General features: G+C 38.6%; 1 protein-coding gene across 1 annotated transcript; it reads right to left on the reverse strand.

Annotated features, from left to right (window-relative positions):
• Window positions 1-164: 164 nt before the first annotated feature.
• Window positions 165-13,562, reverse strand: LOC125231382 (cyclin-dependent kinase-like 1). The gene is made up of 15 exons (XM_048136827.1): window positions 13,485-13,562; window positions 12,296-12,436; window positions 10,562-10,756; window positions 10,119-10,288; window positions 9,596-9,717; window positions 8,347-8,521; window positions 7,642-7,714; window positions 7,125-7,193; window positions 5,710-5,776; window positions 4,643-4,710; window positions 3,222-3,311; window positions 2,527-2,576; window positions 2,344-2,450; window positions 1,347-1,417; window positions 165-841 (listed from the first exon to the last, which is right to left on the reverse strand). The coding sequence occupies exons 1-15, from the start codon at window positions 13,560-13,562 to the stop codon at window positions 785-787; spliced, it is 1,533 nt and encodes a 510-aa protein (XP_047992784.1). The 3' UTR covers window positions 165-784.
• Window positions 13,563-21,832: the final 8,270 nt, after the last annotated feature.

Raw genomic sequence — 21,832 nt, forward strand, 5'->3', positions numbered from 1 at the left:
TAGTGACAAAAATTGTCGCTCAACAGTGACATTTCGCCGTTCATTGCCTGTTCCACAAGGAAATATTGACGCTGAGTAACAATGTTACTTATCAACCCTATAAACACAGAATTCGTCACTACTTTCGTAAATCTCGTATCTCACACTGCTCCTCAAAGTTAAAACGCAGTAAGTCTATATGCATTGCATACATACTTATTACATTTATCTTTTTATTGACAGAAGAAGATACAAGTTTATTTTCAAAGTAGTGACGAATTGTCATTATCAAGTGTCAATGTCACTGTGGTAAAATAGCCCACAGGGGGCAACTGTACCACCACATGTGTTGCTAACGAGATCGGATGAAATTCCGTGGCCGGACTTCGCTTGACATATTGAACGACCCGTTTTGGACGTGCATTCCTATCTGTTCCCCACGTCACAAACGTGTGGGAACAAATGGGAATCAATGCTTCCCATCTATCCACGGCGGGAACAAATAGGTAGCCTAGGTAGGAATAGTTTCATTCGCCTATCAAGTCGGGCGGGTCCAGGTGGGAACACACTACACTGGCGACGTACAGCGCAATGTTGCCAATCGAAGTCCGACTTCGCACCACTTCATCCGAAGTCGCTGGCAATACGTGCCGTGGAACGTTCGTCACCTATCTGTCTTTGTAACAAGCTAGAGTGGATTCATTTGTAATTTAGCAATAAATCTGGTATTTTGTAAATCTGGTAGAACAAGACTTTGTGATGTGGATCAGTAGAAGAGGGCCCGAAGTAACCCGTGCCCGTGTTGTCACATGTACGGCAGGTTAGTAGGCGTTCTCGCGCTGGATGCCAACTCCGCGTTCCGCTGCGATCAAAATCAATGGTCACATAGGCCGGTACAATTAGATAAATCAATTAAAGCATTCTTTAACAAACGAAGCGATGATGGCTTTCAACCCACCCTTTTCCGAAATCACAACCCACGGCCATCATTCGGGAAGGCTCGGCAGAATGCGATCTGAGCACGACACAATCGCGCGTGTGCGTCCCGAACTACTCAAAACCTTGAGAGGGTGCCGTTATACACCCTGAAAGACAAGCTGTGAGTATCACCCCAATTCCAACAAGTGGTAAGAGCATGCGACTTTCAATTCGGAGGTCCCGGCTTCAAATCTTTGTTCGTAAATAGTGTTTTTTCGAACTTATTTATGTACAAAATGTCATTTAACATTTGCTAGTCGCTTTCGTAGAAACTAGTGTTTTCGCCAATTCTCGGGATTCTTTACCAGGCTCATGAGTAGTGGCAATGTGGCCGGAATAAGGCAAGGAAGAAGAATAAGAGGCTGATTTAGTACACAAATGTCTCTTACCTCCCAATTGTCGCAGGATTTGTTGGAACCAACTGGTAGGTGTTTCCTTGTCTTCACTGGACTGTTGCTCGCTGAAAATGAGTTTACCTACTTAACTAAAGGCCAGAAGAAGGAATGACGAAGTTTCTGTGTGCCTATAAATGGGAACTTTTGTCTTGAAATTATCTTAACAGAGATAAAATTGATTCGCTGCATCAACATCCGTGACTTGGTCAGCTCTAGGGTTGCAAAAAAACGGTTTTTTTTCTGGCTTGAAAAAAAAAACATGAAAAAAAAAAACCGTGAAAAAAACAGTTTTTTTTTCTGGAGTATGTTTTTTTTTCTAAAGTACGAAATCTCAAAATTTGAAAGTAGTTAATAATTTTATACGGTTTTTTAGACTTAATGTTAACTATTAAACGAATTTAATCAAATAACTTTAATATCTGGTCTTATAAAAGTAACATTTACGAAATCTGTAGTTGGTAGTTATCACTTTTTACTGTTGGCAACACCACCGCCTCTCCACGCTACACGCAGCATCGGGAATATTAATTAAATTAAAATTTACGTTATTGTTATTGAAACACGTTACAATTCATGAAAAACCGTTATTGTATTATTTGTTCATCTGAAAAAAAACCATATTTAGAAAAAAAACCAAGGTGCTCGGTTTTTTTTCATGTTTTTTTTTTTCACAATTCTGAAAAAAAAAACATTTGTTTTTTTTCTATTTACAACCCTAGTCAGCTCCCTCAAAGATTTGATCAAATCTCTGTTTTGATCTGATCATCCAAACATACATATAATCCCACATCCCACAAATAAAAGGAGGTTAACACTCAGTATCGTTTTGTAGTTTTCTCTCTCTATCAGACTTCCGTATCAAAACAGAGATTTGACCAAATCTCTGAGGGATCTGACCAAGTCACGTAGGATGATTGCAGGTATGACTAGGGGGCCTTATGTGATTGTTTATCTACAAAATAAGGTTTTCAGTAAGTTTTTAAGCTATTACCTCCAGGAACGTAGGGCAGGGAAAAGTCTGGCTGGTTCTTAAAGGCTTTCTTAGCGGCAGCCCGTCCTCGCACCAGGTCTTCATCCATCACCAGCTTGTGGCTAACCCTGCACATTAACACCAACTTTACTGACCAATCCATCGACCTGTAAATGCTTTGATATTTGAATGACAGTGACTCACTTCTTGATATAAGGCGTTCTGGGGTAGGAATTTACCGGCACGTTGAAACTCTGAAAAGAAAATGGTACGTTTGAAATTGCATATCGCTTCCTGTGGTCTTAAAATTTACTTTCGTTTCCTCTTTATCCTGTGTCCGCAGTCTTATGAGCGAGTCTGCTGCGTTATGGAAAACTGTGTCGCTGCGTTACCTACTCACGTGATTTGGATCTTCATAAAGGGAGCTACAAGTTGCTTCGACATCAAATCAATCAAATATGTGAGTACTCCGCTAAGTAGCTACAACTACTGCAAGCAATTTAGAGATGTGCAAGTTCGTAGCTCTGGCTACTGGAAACATGTGAGCGGGAGCGTTGCCACAGTATAATAAAGAGTACTATTGTACAGTATGGCCACTCCCGCTCCCCGCTGAAAGTGCCGCCCACCCGCTCTCGGTTACCTCACAGTTACCGCCTGTCAAAAACGCGAACATATCTCACTCACACAAGTATGGTACGCGTTCACCTACACGAGCTTAGAACGTGTGCTAGGAACGCGTCTCTTTCATAATTATATTTGATCGCCAGTGTCCGAAATGTGGCGTTGCGTCGCGCAGCAAGAATATTTAGGCTAGACGCCGCCGTTTGAAATACGCTGTTGTGGGGAGCATTAATTAATCCTTATTTGAGCCAACTATCGTGATGACTCTGATGACTTACTTGGAAAGTTTCGTTAAGTGCAGGTGCGAGCGCGCGAGTCGGCGCACGCGTCGCCGTCGCATACGACTTTCGAGACGCTTGCGCTGCGTTCTGAGAACAATGTTCATTGTTATCATTGCTCACCAGTTGTAAATTTCATCAAGTACTTGATAACTAAACGGTAGTAAGGCCTATTTTCAAAGGACTGCCGGCTGCTTGTTATTAAATTTACACCTCATACCTATTTACTAAGATAGGCAATTCAGATATTATGAACTATGATTACTACGTACATAATCCATAATTATTGTGTTAAGTTGTTAACAGTAACCCCCTTGTTCATACACGTTTACTAAAGTTATCAAGCCGATAAAAATCATGATGGTCATTTTTTCTTTGTATATGACATTTATTTAATGTTTATAGTATTTATAATAGTAGTGAGACTACTTGAAATACAAATTAAAATATTTTCTATGAGAAAATACTTTAATTTGATCTAAGATTCCGATAGAAATCGTTTGTCCTTTTCCGACACATTGGTGTGATAGAAAGGGACGAACAATTTTTATCGACTTGTTAACTTTAGTACCTAAACGTTTATGAATAGGGGGATGTGTTTTGAAAAGCAAATGTATCGAATTATTACGTTAAAAAATATGTCAACAGAATAATTTCCAAAGTGCAAATGCTGTGTAATTTAGTTATCTCGCGAAGGTTACTTAAAAAAAATAGAATTGTACAAAAAATAAACAAAATAATACACTACGCGACATTCCGTCAAGGAACCAACGCCATTCCTCGAGCGCGAGGCACGACCCTTGAAAATAGGCCTAGCTATCGCCACTGAGGTGTTGCCGGTACTGGCCGCACTTCGCCTGGGGCGCGCTGGCGTCTTCTTAATCATTCTTAATTTTGCCTGCAAAATACAAGGCCATAAGGGGAACGAAATGTTTTTTACAAGCATTTATGCAACTTGCCTTATCAGATTGTTACTTTGGGTCGTAGAAGCTAACTTTGACCCACTTCCCGAATGTCGATTGAGCTGAAATTTTGAACACTACATATGACAATGCAATATTAAACGTCGTATCCCCATCTAGTAAGGGGTTTTTGCAAAAAAACTTATTTTTAAATTTTAGACCCTAGTCACACCTGGTGGAAAGTGAGGACAGGATCTAAGATGGAGCTCACCGATTCAGGAGTAGCCTATTCACTCTTGCTTTAAAGAGACCATCGTATACATCTGGCCTCTGAGAACTTTTTGTTGATAAGTTGGTTTGGATTAGGAAGAACTAAGATTACTGCCGCTTGTAACGGAACGCTTTCTGTCTCTCGTTAAAAATGACTCTTCTTTATTTTAATGTAATAGTGATACAGAGATAGATACTTCTGCAAACGATAGTCATCTTGATAAGATCCTAGGGAGTATAAATAATCACCTCAGCCACATGAGACGCTTCGGAGGGATGTGGTGGCTTTTTCTCCGGCACCGTTTCCATTTGAGCCTCTGAAACTGAAACAACAAGTTGAGGACATATTACCACCTTTTTAAAAGTCTGTTTTATATGATTAGGTACTGTGCAACCAACCGAAATAAAATATAACTATATTTTATTGTGACTTAAAAGCAAAAAATATTTTAAAGTATACCTCTAGTTTTACGTAATCAGGCGAAAACAACACAGTCATGTTAATCTAAAGATTATCTATGCATCAGGTCATTCTATTCGAAAACAACATTTTCTGACTTTTTAAATATGAAGGCATAAAGTTCAGTATGTGAGTGATTGTTTAATTGACATGCAGTAATGTTCGAATTCAATGACGTCACTACATCGCTGACAGCGTTTTCGGTGGCCAAAATAAATAAAAAATGACACACATTTTTAATCGAAAATACGTAGTCATCATACACTTTTAATACCCAAAATCTATAAATATTGTTTTTTTATGTCAAATACTACAGAAGACAATCATTTATTGTGCCAAATTCGATAAGCGTGTCGGGCCACGCTCAGTGTAGGGTTCCGTAGTTTCCCGTATTTTTTTCCAAAACTGTTCAACCTATCAAGTTCAAAATAATTTTCCTAGAAAGTCTTTATAAAGTTCTACTTTTGAAATTTTTTCATTTTTTTTAAAGTTATGGTTCAAAAGTTGGATGGGGGGGGGACACATTTTTTTACTTCTGAAGCGATTATTTCCGATAAATTATCATAAAATGACTAATGTAAACCCCTATTCATTTTTAAATACCTATCCAACAATATATCACACGCTATAGGGTTGAAATGAAAAAAAAAACCCTCCCCACTTTACTTGTAGGGGGGGTACCCTAATAAAAGATTTTTTCCCACTTTTTATTTTTGCACTTTGTCGGCGTCCTTGAATTACATATTGGTACCAAATTTCAGCTTTCTAGTGCTAACGGTCACTGAGATTATCCGCGGACGGACGGACGGCGGGTTCCTAGTTGACTACGAAACTCTAAAAAGTAAGCAAATTTCACCTGGAGTGTAATTGTAATCCAACAAAGATTCTCCGGCCGCACTCTCCGTACAAGACCTGCTATGGTCCTGAAATCGAAACAACAGTTTTTATTTATAATGCCTACTTACTCTATTCCTAACTATGAATGCATGGTGAATTAGGATTCGATGTCATTGTCAATGGCCTGAATTACTCGAATACTTTTAAAACTTATTGTCTTTCAATAGGCTAGTTTCCAACTCGTCAAATCAGCTTCTTTTTATGAACTGTCAAAACGATTTGCTAATATCAAAGACATTTATGTAACTCCGTATAGACAGATAAAGTCTAAGAAAAAAACGTACCTCAAAACCATACAGAAAAAGGTGCGGTGACCTAGATGCGTGCGCACCTAGGTGAAATGTTGGGTGCGGCGATATACCTTTGGGGGACGCTCGGCTAGATGGCGCTAATGTTAATATTTGACATTTTAACACATATCAAGCTATGAAATATGGACCAAATTGTCAAAACTGAGGTTCAAAAGTTTTAAGCCTGTGCCGAAAGATGGCAGTCATACACTGTGATTACACATTTTATTTTGTCAGTAACTCTCTGTAATACTCTATCCTCTATGCTAATATGGAATTACTATGAAATACTGAGGATTGGCGTCACGGTTAATTAATTTACTTTATATCTTTCTCTTTGACTTATTAAGTAGAAATTATGTTTAAAAATAGCTACTGTCCATATTTTTCTTCTAATTATGTGGTGCTTTATTTCGTGCACTGCATACAATAAGTATTTTATTTTAAGTATAGGAAACTAGCCAATAGAACCATTTGAACTAACGGTCATTAGAAAGTGAACTACGAGAGGCCGGATTGAGCTGGAGTAAGGCCAGGGGCCCGTTTCTCGAAAGGTACAAGCCTTGTATTACAAGTGTGTTTCCATGACAACCCATACGATTTGACAGTTCGCGCACTTGTAATACAAGGCCTGTACCTTTCGAGAAACGGGCCCCAGAAGAATCGCTGAAGATGGGAAGGCTTCACGCGAGTTCTTGAATCATTTTATTTACTAATTGGTAAACAACACGTTGACATTGAACACCCATTGCGTCTCTTGGGTGCCTCAGGATATCAACAACAAAACGGATGGTTGATAGCTCACCGCTGGGCGAGTAACTATCTAAACATCGCCGTCTCTCTTTTTTTTACGCGGGATTATCTTTTGTTCGTTTTTATAGCCGATAGCTCATAGTTTACTAGCTCGGGGTGGGACCAGTGCCCTCATCGGAAGATCAGCGCTGGAAGTCGCCAGCAATATGCTGATGAGGTTAAACTATTTCGTGGCACCTTCTCGCTTTATGTCTTGTAGGTTATATTTTTCTCTTTTGTGTGTGTTTACGAATAAATGAATTACATTTCTAATAGTTCAAATGTAACTTACCGGGATTATGTTCAGGGTCCATTGCTGGCGTGGCTTTCCAACGCGAGCAGTGCTTTGCTGAGGAGGATTCTGTGAACAACAAATTTAAGTGTTGGTAAGGAAGGCTACAATACAATTCAATGCTGCATCCATGTAAAATTTATGCCATACAATGAGCATCTCTGTTTTTTTCGCCACTTTTATGAAATGTGATATTTAAAAAAAATTATGCTGTTTCTGACTCAGAATCGCTAGCTTTTTCAATCCTAGTAGTGAAAAAAATTGTCCCATACGATTTTTTCTTATTTTGTTACCATTTTCCGTACATGTTGTGTGGGGTAACAAAAGAGGAAAGTAACAAAAATGTATGGAAATTCTGGGACGCTGAGATTGAAAGTCCTCGTGATTCTGAGTACATTCGACCTAAAATTCCCTAAAAAAAATTAAATAAAAAAAATGCCAAAAAAAAATAAATGCTCACCTACTGATGGGGCGCCTATTGTATGTACCTACAATCTATTTGTAAGAAATTAAATACCTGTAGTTCTTTTCCTAATTTTTTTCTTAGTTCTGCGTTGAACACATCCACAAAGCCATCATGAGTGAAGTATCTGAAAATGATAAATAATTTAAAAGATTATAAAGTAATATAAAGTTGGACAGACAACTAAGAGATCGAAGGCATGCGCCCTTCCCTGCTTAGGAAACTTGCTCCTTGAGTGATCTCACCAAAATTAAACAGTAGTTCAAGCTCACTTGGCTTACTAACATAATTGACTAAATACCTACCACAAACGCACTTCCTCAGCAGAAATCCTCGATCGTGGTTCCGGTACAAGAAGTTAATAGATCCTTACTACCCAGGTAGGTATACTGGGTAGCCCCGGGCTCCAGCCGTCAGAGTATCGCCCCTGTACAGACGGGCTACAACCTGCTGATGTGGTGCATGCGCAGGTTCCCCCTCTCCCCACTTGAACTTATGGATTGGCCATACAAATTGACCATGTGCCCCCTCCCCTGCCTTGAGTACGAAGCTGGATCCGCCCTTGATGGCGTGGCCTGGGTGCGTAGTCGAATGGCACAAACGCTCACGAAACGAAACGCTCGTAGATATCTATCTCTATCGCTCTTGCATATTGGCGCGACAGACCCAGACTACCTTTCGCGGCGTTTCGTTTTCGTTTCGCGTCGCAGAAATGCCATTCGGCTACAAGGCCTGAAAAATATTCTAGAAACTACTCACTTATGCCTCAATAGGGCGCCGGCAGAAGGCCTCGCTCGTGGTTCCGTCCTTAAACAAGCCGCTAGTAGATCCTTGGCGTGCCCTGTGCCAGGTAGAGAGCCTCGAGGGCCTGTCGCCAGCGCAGCGCCGCCTGACAGGCGGGCTACAACCTGCTGATGGCGTGGGGGTAACTTTCCTGAAAAGTTGCAAAAAATTGAAATTTTGGGACATTTATCTTCTATTTGAACCGAAGAAGCTTGATGTGATTTTGAGTAAAAATGAGTTAGTTAATAGGTATAAAATATAGAATATCAAATTATCACTAGCGTTGAAAAAACCGGAAAAAATCAAATGATTTTTCCCGAAGTTTATGAATTTTTCGTTTTTTTCAGGTTTTTTAAGAAAAAAACAAATACATTATTAAAATTAGTATTCTATTAATCACTCTCACTCTCATCATGTACTGACGGTCAACTGACCTTGGCAGTAAAAAAGGCGGTTAATTTGAAAAATATAGGACTCACTGGGGAATTGTCTTCATAAACCGCGTGCCTTCTTAAACCTTGAAGTTGGCGGAATCATCGACGACACTTAAAAAATTATTGAAAATGTAATTCCCATAGAAAATTAGAATTTCGCGTCATTTTTAGTGCCAAGATTTGGTTGACCGTCTGTATTTCAGTCATTTCTGCTTCCATGTCGTCGGTGTAGCCCGTTTGTAGGTGCAAATTCGCCCGAATAAAGATTAATTTATAAAATCGTTCGGGCAATAACCGATTTCTATATCTGGTATGTGTCCGTCCAAACAATAACAAATTTCTTTCATATTTCATGTTATTTTTTTTGAAAAATAAGAGCTGAAACATTCGCGGTTTTTTTCCATAAATTTCTGAAAAAAACCAAAGGAAATGGAAAAAAACGGGAATTTTCCGGCTTTTTTCATCGCTAATTATCACTAACATAGGTTAAGAATAGCAATAAGTTACTAATACAATATGGAAATTTATTTCTGAAATAAATGATTTAAATAGCTCAACTCAAGTGATCTAGCTGTATGTAGCTCCTTGGAACCTAACAAGTATGTTGTTGCTGGCTTAAGGCAACTCAGAGGTGTATTCACAAGCTCTCCTTCCTATCTTCAACAACCCTTCTGGCCTCGATCCAGTTCATTCCGACCGACTCGCATCTCACATTCGACGGACTATCACCAAGAGTAGGTACCTACGTAACCTGACCTATCAAAAAATGTGGTACGGATAAAAATACTCACCTACAGTCTTGATGATGAGTGCTAGTTGGTCGATGTCAGAATCACCGGGGAACAGCGGGTCTCCGGTCAGCATCTCAGCGAACAAACAGCCGATTGCCCAAATATCCACTTCAGGGCCGTACCTGATAAATTGAAAATATGGTAATAAAACTGAATAAGTATATTATTATCATAGTCTATATTCATCTCATGGACAAGAGAGGATGCGGCCCTTTGGTGAGGTGTGGTAGCCAATTGGACTTGAATTGTAAGACAAGATGCGTGGAGGAGTACGACTATACAGTCCATAGACCATCAGGGTATACACCTAAAATCAGGCTGGCAGTATATAATGAGGATTACCTCCACCTCGGAGAAAAAAAACACAATATTATAATACAGGTTATTATTCGGCAATGTGAGACATTAATTAATGCTAGCGGTAATCGTTGTTGGAACTAGTTTTTCTACATAGGTACCTACAATTTAGAGTATAAAAGCCGAAGGAATGAGGACATCACTGTGCGCGTAACGAATAACCTACCTGTGTTCTGCTACCAGTAACTCCGGTGCCCTATACCACCGCGTGGCCACGTACTCCGTGTAGGGCTCCCCTGGTGCCGCCAGAGCCCTGGCGAAGCCCAAATCGCAGAGCTTGACGATGCCAGTGTTGGACACTAGGACGTTTTCTGGCTTCACGTCACGGTGGATTATCTGTAAAAAGGATAAACTTCTTATTTTGACGACGGTCATTTCTTTTCAAGTCATAAATGGTGGCCCGTAATATAATATCTGCTACCAAAAAAGTCGATCTCCTTCAACAGCTGGTAAAGGTGCTTCTCAGCAGTGTCTTCTCCCAATCATCCAGGCGTGGCTTCCAGCTCATGGAAGTGTATGGTCCAGATATTTGACAAGTTACGTACATAATTCTGATGTTGTAAGCCAGTCCCTTCAGCAGTAGATAAAGAGTCTTCCCCAAGTACTCACAGAGTTCTGATGACAAAAGTCGATTCCCTTCGACAGCTGGTAAAGATGCTTCTTAGCGGTGTCTTCGCCCAATCCTCCAGGCGTTGCCTCCAGCTCATCCAGAAGTGTGTGGTCCAGGTATTCGAAAACGAGGTAAAACCGCCGCTTGCGACGGAACACCTCAATCATGTTCACCAGGTGCTCGTGGCGAAGTTTCTGTAAGAAATAAGTAGAATTGTGAAAACACTGCAGCACTGTACCTACTTGAATTAAACCTTATTTAAACCTACTTCATTTTTGAACGTTTACAATTTCTTCTCCAAAGTTAAAGAGTTTTGAAGCTCGTGGTACATGACCAAATATAATAACCGTACTCCTATCCCCTTGGGCATTGCGTTAGCTGGGTACTATTTACAGTATTTAGACGAAGTACAAAATATTTGATTGCTTGTTTTTCAGACTAGTAACATATTTGAACACATACGATGAGATCATTTAACTTCATAGGAAAACGGCCACTTCTTCATGATTATTACAAACACCTGTATTTTTACTTATCTGTACCTAAAGTATACTATAGAAACCACAAAAATATACAACAGAATAAAGCGACTTACAACGTATTGCTGAGTCACTGATATGGCTGTATTAATAGATTAGTATCGGGAAAACTCGACTCATTTCTAGAACCTAGAAACCTTGAACATTCTATTGTATTATATCAATGCCTTGCGACGAAATCGCATCGAAAATAACCGTAGGCTATACAACTTTCAGGAGTAATTCAGTATTTGTAGTTTGCTTATTTCCGTGGCCTAGAAAATATAAGTCTATGGTTGACGTAACCTAATGGGGGACTAATGCAATGACTCGTCGTTTTTCACTTTTCGGAGCAAATTGTTGTAGAAATTTAGCGGGGGTTTGTTTTTCTTTGGTGGCGTAGGAAAAACTTAGGGTAATTTTGAAATCTAGAATGTAAAAAAATGTTTTCTTATTTCTAATGTTGAAAGAATGTACATTTCAATATAAAATTAGAGCCCCCAGCCGCCAGAATTTCTTGATCTACTCAAGGACTATCCCATATACCGGGTGTTCCGTAAACCAACGCCAAAATTAAAAGGGCTGATAAGACATCTCATTAGCTATCATATTTATTATTTAAGCGAGTTTTTGGGATCTTCTTCTTCCTCGGTTCCTCATGGCTGAGGGTCGCGACCACATGTGGTCCTTATTTTTCGCACCAAAGCTCTCCATTCCGCTCGGTCTACTGTAGTCCTTAATAATAGGCGCCTGTGTTAATCCCTGGCAGGCCTTGTTAACGCTGATGTCCACCCAGTAGGTTGGTGGATGGCCACTCCCCCGTCCTCCATCCACCATGCCAACCATAATGCGTTTCTCGAGGTTTTCCGGCTCCCGTCTGGCCACGTGTCCAAAGTAGTAAAGGATAGTTGAGATATTGGCCGTTTAATTTTTATAACGTAAAAAAAAGTGAAAAAAGGTCTGTATTTAATCACTCCATATATTTAATCCTTGAGAAGCTTGAGAAAATAAAGAACGTTGTGGTCTAGCGACTCTGAGTTCTTAGTCCAATATAACATTAATAGAAGTAAAATATAAAGTTCGAACTTCTGTTTTTTTTTGACATTATGTACCGTGACAGTATGCGAGATACCGATTGTTCTAGGTTCTAAGTTGTACCCACACCATTGGTAGTGATATATGCGATGAGAGAGATTGCACATGGACGATATTTACCTTGAGCATCCGTATCTCTCGCAGCGCCATCTTGCGTACTGCGGCGTCGTCCTCCGTCTCCAGAAACTTCTTGATGGCCACGAGCTGGCCTGTGTCGCGGCGGCGGCATTTTAGAACCACGCCGTAAGAGCCTTCGCCGACCTGAACAAGTACAATAATCGAATCAGAATCTTAATCCTGAGGCCATAACATCACTCTCTTTGCATGTAACTTAGAACTGATAGATTTAAAATTTTACCTTTAGTATGTATTAGTAATAATTCTGAGCAACAGAGATACATGTGTTATACATTAGTGGAAACTGTGTGGCTTTTGTATGTGCATTGTGATTTGACTATATGTGTTGTATTTGCCTGTTTGTTTCCCAAAGGTTTAAATAAATAAATAAATAAATAAATAACTACAAGTATCAACCAAAGCATTTACTTTCCCACTTTTAAATTTATTCTAAGCCTCTTGGACTCGATCTACACGTTGTAGACGTTTCAAATAGGCTAGTTTCCTACTAGTCAAATCAGCTTCTTTTTAAGAACTGTCAAAACGATTTGCTAATATGGAATTACTATGAAATACTGAAGAGTGACGTCACGGTCAATTCATTTACTTTATAACTTTCTCTTTGACTTATTAAAAAAAATAATGTTTAAACATAACTACTGTCCATATTTTTCTTCTAATTATGTGGTGCTTTATTTTCACTGCATAAAATATCGTCACTACTTTGAAAAAATCTCGTATCTCACGCTGCTCCTCAAAGTTAAAACGCAGTAAGTCTATATGTATTCCATACATACTTACTACAATTTTCTTTTCATTGACAGACGAAGATACAAGTTTTTTTAAAAGTAGTGACTGGATGTATTTTATTTGTAACATAGGAAACTAGTCTATTGTCAAAAAGTTAAGAATCTTAAGTTATATTTTCCGTTTAAAATGTATTTATTTATTTACGCCTGCTACTACCTACTGCCTATTTTTATATTTTGTCCAAGGTCCGGCTGGTAATCAAAGTCATCACTACCAGAAGAACCAACGGCGCACCTTCTTTATGAGTTTTTTTACCCACGACAGCACGGAGAAGGTATATCCGTTTAGGGTGATGAGAGTTTGTTAGCTACTAATATCAGAAAACAGTAGTCGTCAGTGCGTGCTTGTGTGACCCCAAGTAAAATATTGTTGAAGTACTTACGACTGCTAACTGTTCATATTTGTCCATGGCCCGGCTGCTAGGGGTGGAGGGAGACAAGCGGCGCATCTTGCTTCTCATCGCGGGCCATTTTAGCTGCTACTTGATGAGTCTGAGGACAATAATTTTATCTGTCAAACGCATATTTTTATGACATTGAATTCATACTTTTTTTTCGACTTTTTAAATTATAGAACAAGTTTTCATTGTACCTAAGTTTAAGAAATACAAATACGAGTAAATTTAGTTTGTTAAATAATATTTAGTCCTGATTCGTCCACAAAATAAGTTAAATCTATAATTATTGATAATTTTATTTGTAAGATCCAACCGACCGCGCCAGTAAATTGTAATTTCACCATTTTATCTGTGGAGAAACATATTACGTTTAAAAACTGGACTCCTTATTGGAGAACTGGCCAGTTACAAACACAGCACTAGGGCTTAATGGAAAAGTTTGGACGAGGCCTTTGCCCAGCCGTGGGACATTATAGCACAGTATAATAAAGAGTACTATCGTACAGTATGGCCACTCCCGCTCCCCGCTGAAAGTGCCGCCCACCCCCTCTCGGTTACCTCACAGTTACCGCCTGTCAAAAACGCGAACAGTCGAGTCATATTTCACTCATACAAGCATTAGTACGCGTTCACCTACACGAGCTTAGAATGTGTGCTAGGAACGCGCCTCTTTCATATATTTGATCGCCAGTGTCCGAGGTATGATTATAGGCTCCAAATAAAAGTATTATACGGCCCACAACTTAACTCCATGGTCTACAAACCTTTATTATGAAAATAAATAGATTGAGTAAAAATACTACCCAAGTAACATTTTAGTGCTATAATTTTGGTTTTCGACGCCAAAAGGTACTATAGATGTCGTATAAAGGTTTTCGGCGTGACCGCCTGTCGTATAAAAGCCTCCAGTAACACCTTTTAGCTCTATAAGCTTATACCACTAAAAGGTGTTATTAGGAAGTGATGTAAACGTTTATATCACCATTTTATAGAGCCGCTATAGGCCTGGTCTATAACAGGATCAAATATGACTACTATAGATCTATATTATTGTATAATAGTGTTAGGAATCACTGCTATGCAATCAATTTGCGCTATTAAGGTTCCCGACAAGCCGCTATAGTTGTTGCGTTATACAGCTAAAAGGTGTTATTAGGAAGTGATGTAAACGTTTATATCACCATTTTATAGAGCCGCTATAGGCCTGGTCTATAACAGGATCAAATATGACTACTATAGAACAATATTATTATATAATGGTGTTAGAAATCACTGTTATGCAATCAATTTGCGCTATTAAGGTTCCCGACAAGCCGCTATAGTCGTTGCGTTATACAGCTAAAAGGTGTTATTAGGAAGTGATGTAAACATTTATATCACTATTTTATAGAGCCGCTATAGGCCTGATCTATAACAGGATCAAATATGACTACTATATAACAATATTATTATATAATGGTGTTAGAAATCACTGTTATGCAATCAATTTGCGCTATTAAGGTTCCCGACAAGCCGCTATAGTTGTTGCGTTATACAGCTAAAAGGTGTTATTAGGAAGTGATGTAAACGTTTATATCACCATTTTATAGAGCCGCTATAGGCCTGGTGTATAACAGGATCAAATATGACTACTATAGAACAGTATTATTATATAATGGTGTTAGAAATCACTGTTATGCAATCAATTTGCGCTATTAAGGTTCCCGACAAGCCGCTATAGTTGTTGTGTTATACAGCTAAAAGGTGTTATTAGGAAGTGATGTAAACGTTTATATCACCATTTTATAGAGCCGCTATAGGCCTGGTCTATAACAGGATCAAATAACCTACTAAAGAACAATATTATTGTATAATAGTGTTAGGAATCACTGTTATGCTATCAATTTGCGCTATTAAGGTTCCCAACAAGCCGCTTATAGTATTTTTAGTAGTCGTATTTTAACAGAAATTAAAACCTAACTATACCACTATTTTGGGATATAGTGGCTTTGGAAAACACTGCTACAGTATTTAACACTGTAGTAGTGATATGAATACCATTATAGAGCTATTTTGCTGTATAATGAAGTTTTCAGGATACGTTTATATAGCTTTGAAAAGCGTTAATAGTCGTTTTCTAATGCCTTTTATATATCATCGCCGTATACGTCACAATGACTCTTTTATATCACAGAACTGTGGAATAATGGTTTCGGTATCTCTTTTAAAACACAATAGCGTTATAGCTGAGTTTACTATATGTTTTATAATAAAAAAAAACTGTTTAGAAGATCTTTCTATAGTAAAACATTGAAAACAAGTATTGTTTTCTATATAAAGAACTTATAAGTTAAACTGGAACATAGTTAAAATATCATGCAACCCTAATTGAATCCACAATGGCGGGCTTATGGCAGTGAATGCGTATGATAAGTGACATAGTCGAACTATAAAAGCGTATGTTTTACTTCTTGGATCCATAGTAGAAACTATGGTGCCAATAATTTTATTGTATTAAATTATATTTATTTATTTTATTCAAAACAGGTATAAATCGAGGGCGCAGTTAAAATACTCCATTAAACTAATATTCTTTTAACGGTAAAATTTCCATCGCATACCTTTTTGCAGTAATGATGGAATTATACGAAATCCAAATTATTTTGATTGACACTAAACTTCACAAGTTCACACGCCACTTTTCATAAAGTTCCTCGTTTAGAACAGTTTTTGTTAAATATTACACACATTAAATTATTTTAGAAATTTCATTCATTCGCATTAAAAGGGACGGCAACTGCTATTACAGAACAAAAAACCTGTATAACGGAATCTCAAATGCTACTATAGCATAAATTGATACTATAATAGCGTTACTGTGTCCTCTATGTCAACAAATTAGCACAATAGTCATCATCACATCACCATTATAGACCTTAAACGTCACGGATGATACTGCTATAGCCCTATTATATCACTAAATGGCTGCATAATTGCGCCAAATCGGCTCTACAGTACCAATATAGACTATTTATAGGACCATTTAATGTGATTTAATTTGGTGCTCTCGACCACTATAGGACCAGAAATTGTTACTTGGGTAGCTGCTAAACAAAGAAGGACATAGGATACTAGGCCAAGGGACATACATATCTAGGTCAGACCCTCTAAACAAGACATTAAAAAGAAGGTGTTATTAAAAATGTGGACTTTCGTATTAATTTCGAGTCAACCTTGGGTCTTTTCCGTACTTCTTACTTGAAAGCTTTCAATGAAACCATTGTTTGTTGTTCAACATTGTCATTCAAGGACAGAAAATGGCAATTGATTTTGAAGGCTCTGCAAATAGCATTTGGTATTTCTGCATTGAGTAACTAGTCGTGCCTATTCATGTGCCTATTCATAAGGGTACTTGCACCACCGAAAATGGAGGGTGAACCCGAAGTTAACCCATCATTTTATTGTGGAATTTGACAGTCGACAGCTCACTAACCTTGAGTTAAGCGGTTGGTGCAAGTGGCCCTGCTTAATTAGTTTTAATGTTAATTTAATGAGATATGGTACTGACCAACCAGTCTCAAAAGTTGTAACAAATGTCTTCAATCAATAGAGCATTTTCAGAATTTGTAACGTCAAGGTATTTTTGATACCCGAGCAAGCGATAGATTCCAAAATTGAGCTAAAAGCGAAGTGAGGGATTCCAAAATAAAAACTTTAGCGTTGAGAGGGTTTTAAGGCAGGGGGTAAACGAAATTGTTTGTGTCTCAATGTCGTAGCACTCAACTTATTTAATCGTAGGGCTATAGCCTATAAACTGGTCGCTTACTAACAAAATATTATCAACTTAAGGACTACAATTTTATATCTAGCTTCTTCACCCAACGGGCTGCGTTCACATCAGGGCTGAGCAAGTCCAGGGAATGGCCTGTGTATTTCCTCTTTGGGCAGTCATGAATTATGTGTTGTATTGTCTGAACAGAGACTCCGCAGTCACATGCCGGAGAGTTTCACCAGCCAAATAAATAAAGCACTCAACAGTTTAACTCAGCTCATAGAATACAATAAGAACGGTACTCTAAGTCTACATTCGTCCCTTATGCCATTAGTTCGGTCATTTATCAATACCAGGGCGTCTGTCAAGTTTTAAGCCCAATGTTTAACTGTTCTTGACCATGATTTTCGACAGTTTCGGTATTTAATCTATTTCAGTGAGTTATTTATTGACTTTATCATCATAATTTAACGTATTAGTTATTAATATCTGGGCGAACGAGCTTCGCTCGGTTCTATTTTATTATATCACGTCTTTAGATAAAAAAACTCTATAAATACAAAAAAAACTTAAGTTTTGGGCGGGATTCGAAACCCTGACACCTGCGATCTGTCTGCGAACAACAACTTAATGTAAAAAAGGCGAACTTAATGCCATGAGGCATTCTCTACCAGTCAACCTTTGGGCAAAGCAGAGAAGATTGTAGGCGGTGCATTAAATAATTAAAATTAAGAATATTAGACCGACCTCTTACGACTGAGCTACGCGGAGCCGATGCGCGGTCGGCGAAATTAACGACCGTATTTAACGTTTACTAGCGCGAAAGAAAAAGGCTTGAAAATTCGAAAATTCGCGTTTTCCGGGTCTAAGGCTACGCTAGATCGATTTCACCCCCGAAAACCCCCACATAACAAACAGCGAAATCGTTAGACCGGTTTCCGAGATCGTCGCTATATATAAATAAATATACAAGAATTGCTCGTTTAAAGTTATAAGATAAAGGATAGGTTCAGACTACGTTATTTACTTGTATAGTATCGTACCTAACTGTTCCCTGATGTTTGTGCTGTCACTCGTTCTAGTTTTAGTTTAGTTCTTAGCTTAGTTTATTAAGTCAGGGTCCCACTGAAAATCAGCGCCTCGGCTTGCCGTGGCAACATGCTGAGTGGGATCCCATTTAGCATCTAATTTAAGTTGTATGTACCTCTACCTTGTATTTGTCCAATTTGATGTTAAATAAAGTATATTCTATTCTATTCTATTCTATTCTTATTTTTCTCCCTAAGTATACCGTATACGAGATTGTATTGTATAATACCGAAGTGGTAGGGAACTTTGTAAAACTTTCAAAATCGTTCACACGGCGTAAATATTGCAGAGAATATCTCGTATTGCGTGAGTACGATTTTAAAATTGCCATACAAAAGACACTTCGGTATATGTTAAAATCTCGTAAAACTCGACTCGTAATCTCGATTCGAAAGAGGTTGTAAAATCCTACTTGAATAAACGATATTTTATCTTATCTTATCTTATCGTATATAATACGAGTATTATGGCAATTATAGGTTACTAGCTTTTTCCCGCGGCTTCGCTCGCGTTAGAAAGAGACAAAAAGTAGGCTATGCCACTTTCCATCCCTTCAACTATCCACACTTAAAAAATCACGTCAATTCGTCGCTCCGTTTTGCCGTGAAATACGGACAAACAAACAGACACACACATTTTCCCATTTATAATATTAGTATGGATACTGAGCAACTTTTACTGTGGGACAGTCTGAAATTACGAAAAACTTAAGTATAGGGTGGTATAGGTTCCTAATAATTTGCTTAGAATGACCTATAGGTACAACCTGTAAACAGGGGCTACCATGAAGTGCTAAAACCGTTCAGTTTAGGTTGAGAGAGAGGGACGGAGCTATGGAACTGCTATAGCTTCGTCCCTTTCTCTTAACCTAAACTGAACGGCTTTAGCACTTCATGGTAACCCCCCAGGACATTTTAAAATAGGTACGTAACTCGATGGCTCGATGTATGAAGCTCGGCGTAGGTATTACCTAAACCTTCCCAAACATTTTTTTACTGGAATCAAAAATTACATTCATTTTCCGGTACATTGACATTGAGTGTATACCGTGGAAGAGCGGTGCTCTCTTAGCACAAGTGTTTCCTCACTTAAAAAGAGGCACCAGCGCAGATACTTTGTAAAACATTTGTTGATACAGAATAAAACATTTTTATTTTATTTATTTATTTATTATTTATTGACACTAATGGTTAACTTAGTCTAAAAAATCTAAAACAGGGATGACGACTACATAAAAAACCGGCCAAGAGCGTGTCGGGCCACGCTCAGTGTAGGGTTCCGTAGTTTTCCGTTTTTTTCTCAAAAAATACTGAACCTATCAAGTTCAAAACAATTTTCCTAGAAAGTCTTTATAAAGTTCTACTTTTGTGATTTTTTTCATATTTTTTAAACATATGGTTCAAAAGTTAGAGGGGGGGGGGACGCACTTTTTTTCCTTTAGGAGTGATTATTTCCAAAAATATTAATATTATATCAAAAAACGATCTTAGTAAACCCTTATTCATTTTTAAATACCTATCCAACAATATATCACACGTTGGGGTTGAAATGAAAAAAATATCAGCCCCCACTTTACATGTAGGGGGAGGTACCCTAATAAAACATTTTTTTCCATTTTTTATTTTTTAACTTTGTTGGCGTGATTGATATACATATTGGTACCAAATTTCAGCTTTCTAGTGCTAACGGTTACTGAGATTATCCGCGGACGGACGGACGGACGGCCAGACAGACATGGCGAAACTATAAGGGTTCCTAGTTGACTACGGAACCCTAAAAATGGCATTCTGTTTAGTCCCTCAGTTAGATCGTCCAAAAATACTAAACATATTTTTCGCTTTTTCTAATTAATGAAAAAATACAAAGATATAGAGCATCGAAGTTCCGGAGTAGGGCTTGTAACGTCACTTCTAAGTAAAAATTGTACCTAGGCGTGACGTCACGCGAAACTTCAACGCACTGTACCGTCGTCATTATTCGTTTACGAGAAAAAATAATAAATACTTATTGATAATCTAACTGACGGACTAATTAATTTTTTTTAGTCGTCTCGCCTATTCAGAAATTACAACTAAACGCTTAAGTATATACTTCGCTATCCACGGAACTTGTCCTGAGTTACATAGAATATTAATGTGGGACGAATGGTGGCGGACCCAGCTGCAGGGCGGGCCGGTACGTTGACAGTTTGACACAGGCCGAATGGAGCAGTAGAGTAAGGCTATGCTAAGGTTGCATTGATAAAAGATTTTTTTTTTATACTACGTCGGTGGCAAACAAGCATACGGCCCGCCTGATGTAAAGCGGTCACCGTAACTTATGAACGCCTGCAACTCAAACAATGTCACATGCGCGTTGCCACCCCATTAGAAAATTGTACATTCCCTTTTGCTGTGTTAAGTACACAGCAAAAAGGAGTGTACAAGTTCCAAGGAGGGTTAGGGTTGCCGACGACTCAAAGGACAATAGACGAAACAAGTCAGTTCCGTAAGTCCTCCCGTCATCAGCACACCGCACCCTCGTTGAGCTCTGGCAGCCTTACTCACCGGCAGGAACACAACACAAGATTGTAACAAAAATTTAATTATGAAAAAAACCCCGACGTAGTGGAGCGATGTCCAACAAAGATGGCTAAGGACATTCCCGACTATTTCAGCTTCCAAAAACTAAATCTAAATCGGTTCATCCGTTCGGGAGCTACGACACTACAAACAGACACACACACAGAAAGACAGACACGTCAAACTTATAACACCCCTTCGGTTTTGGGCCGGCAGTTCAACATGTTATCAGGTCATAGTTTGTACTACTTCTAAATTAGAAAGAATCGTCCCCATTTTTGGTATCCGCGAACGAACGGCGACCACACTGCGACTAGAATTGTGGATATATGGATGGGTTGTGAAATTGTCAACCCTAAGTGTGGTGACCACTCGGGAGAATGGAATGGCTAGGCTTTACTGTCTCCCTGCCCACTGTGACCCATCGATATAAATGTAATTACACATCTAGACTGCATATCGCTCCAACTTTTCAATTATTCAGCGGCAGAACTCTGTCATTTTGTGTAGCTTTATTTCTGGCATGCACAGACCAACCCCTATAGACATCCATTACAAGATAAAGATAAAGATAAAAATCATTTATTGTTTAAACCATTCTACATATGGCGCCTTAACCTACGTTACAAGAACAACTTACTCTCTAAAAATTTAAGGTACTAGATACTGATTACACCTAAAACCAGTTACACAAAGATAAACGCAAAAATAGATGGTGCATCAGTAGAACAAAAAAAATATAAACAGGGATTGTGGAAGAAACATTGGCGCCTGTGTAGTGGCAACAAAAGGACGCCACTCAGCATATGCTATGATATGAGTACCACAGCGCTGGTCTTCCGTAGCGCCCCGGGTTGAGGGGTAGCTTTAGAACTATTACCTAGGTAATGGCAAATCTATAATATTGCAGAGCACAAGAACACAGATATTGA

This window comes from Leguminivora glycinivorella, chromosome 11, assembly GCF_023078275.1.
Source record: "Leguminivora glycinivorella isolate SPB_JAAS2020 chromosome 11, LegGlyc_1.1, whole genome shotgun sequence".
In the NCBI taxonomy this organism is placed as follows: domain Eukaryota; kingdom Metazoa; phylum Arthropoda; class Insecta; order Lepidoptera; family Tortricidae; genus Leguminivora; species Leguminivora glycinivorella.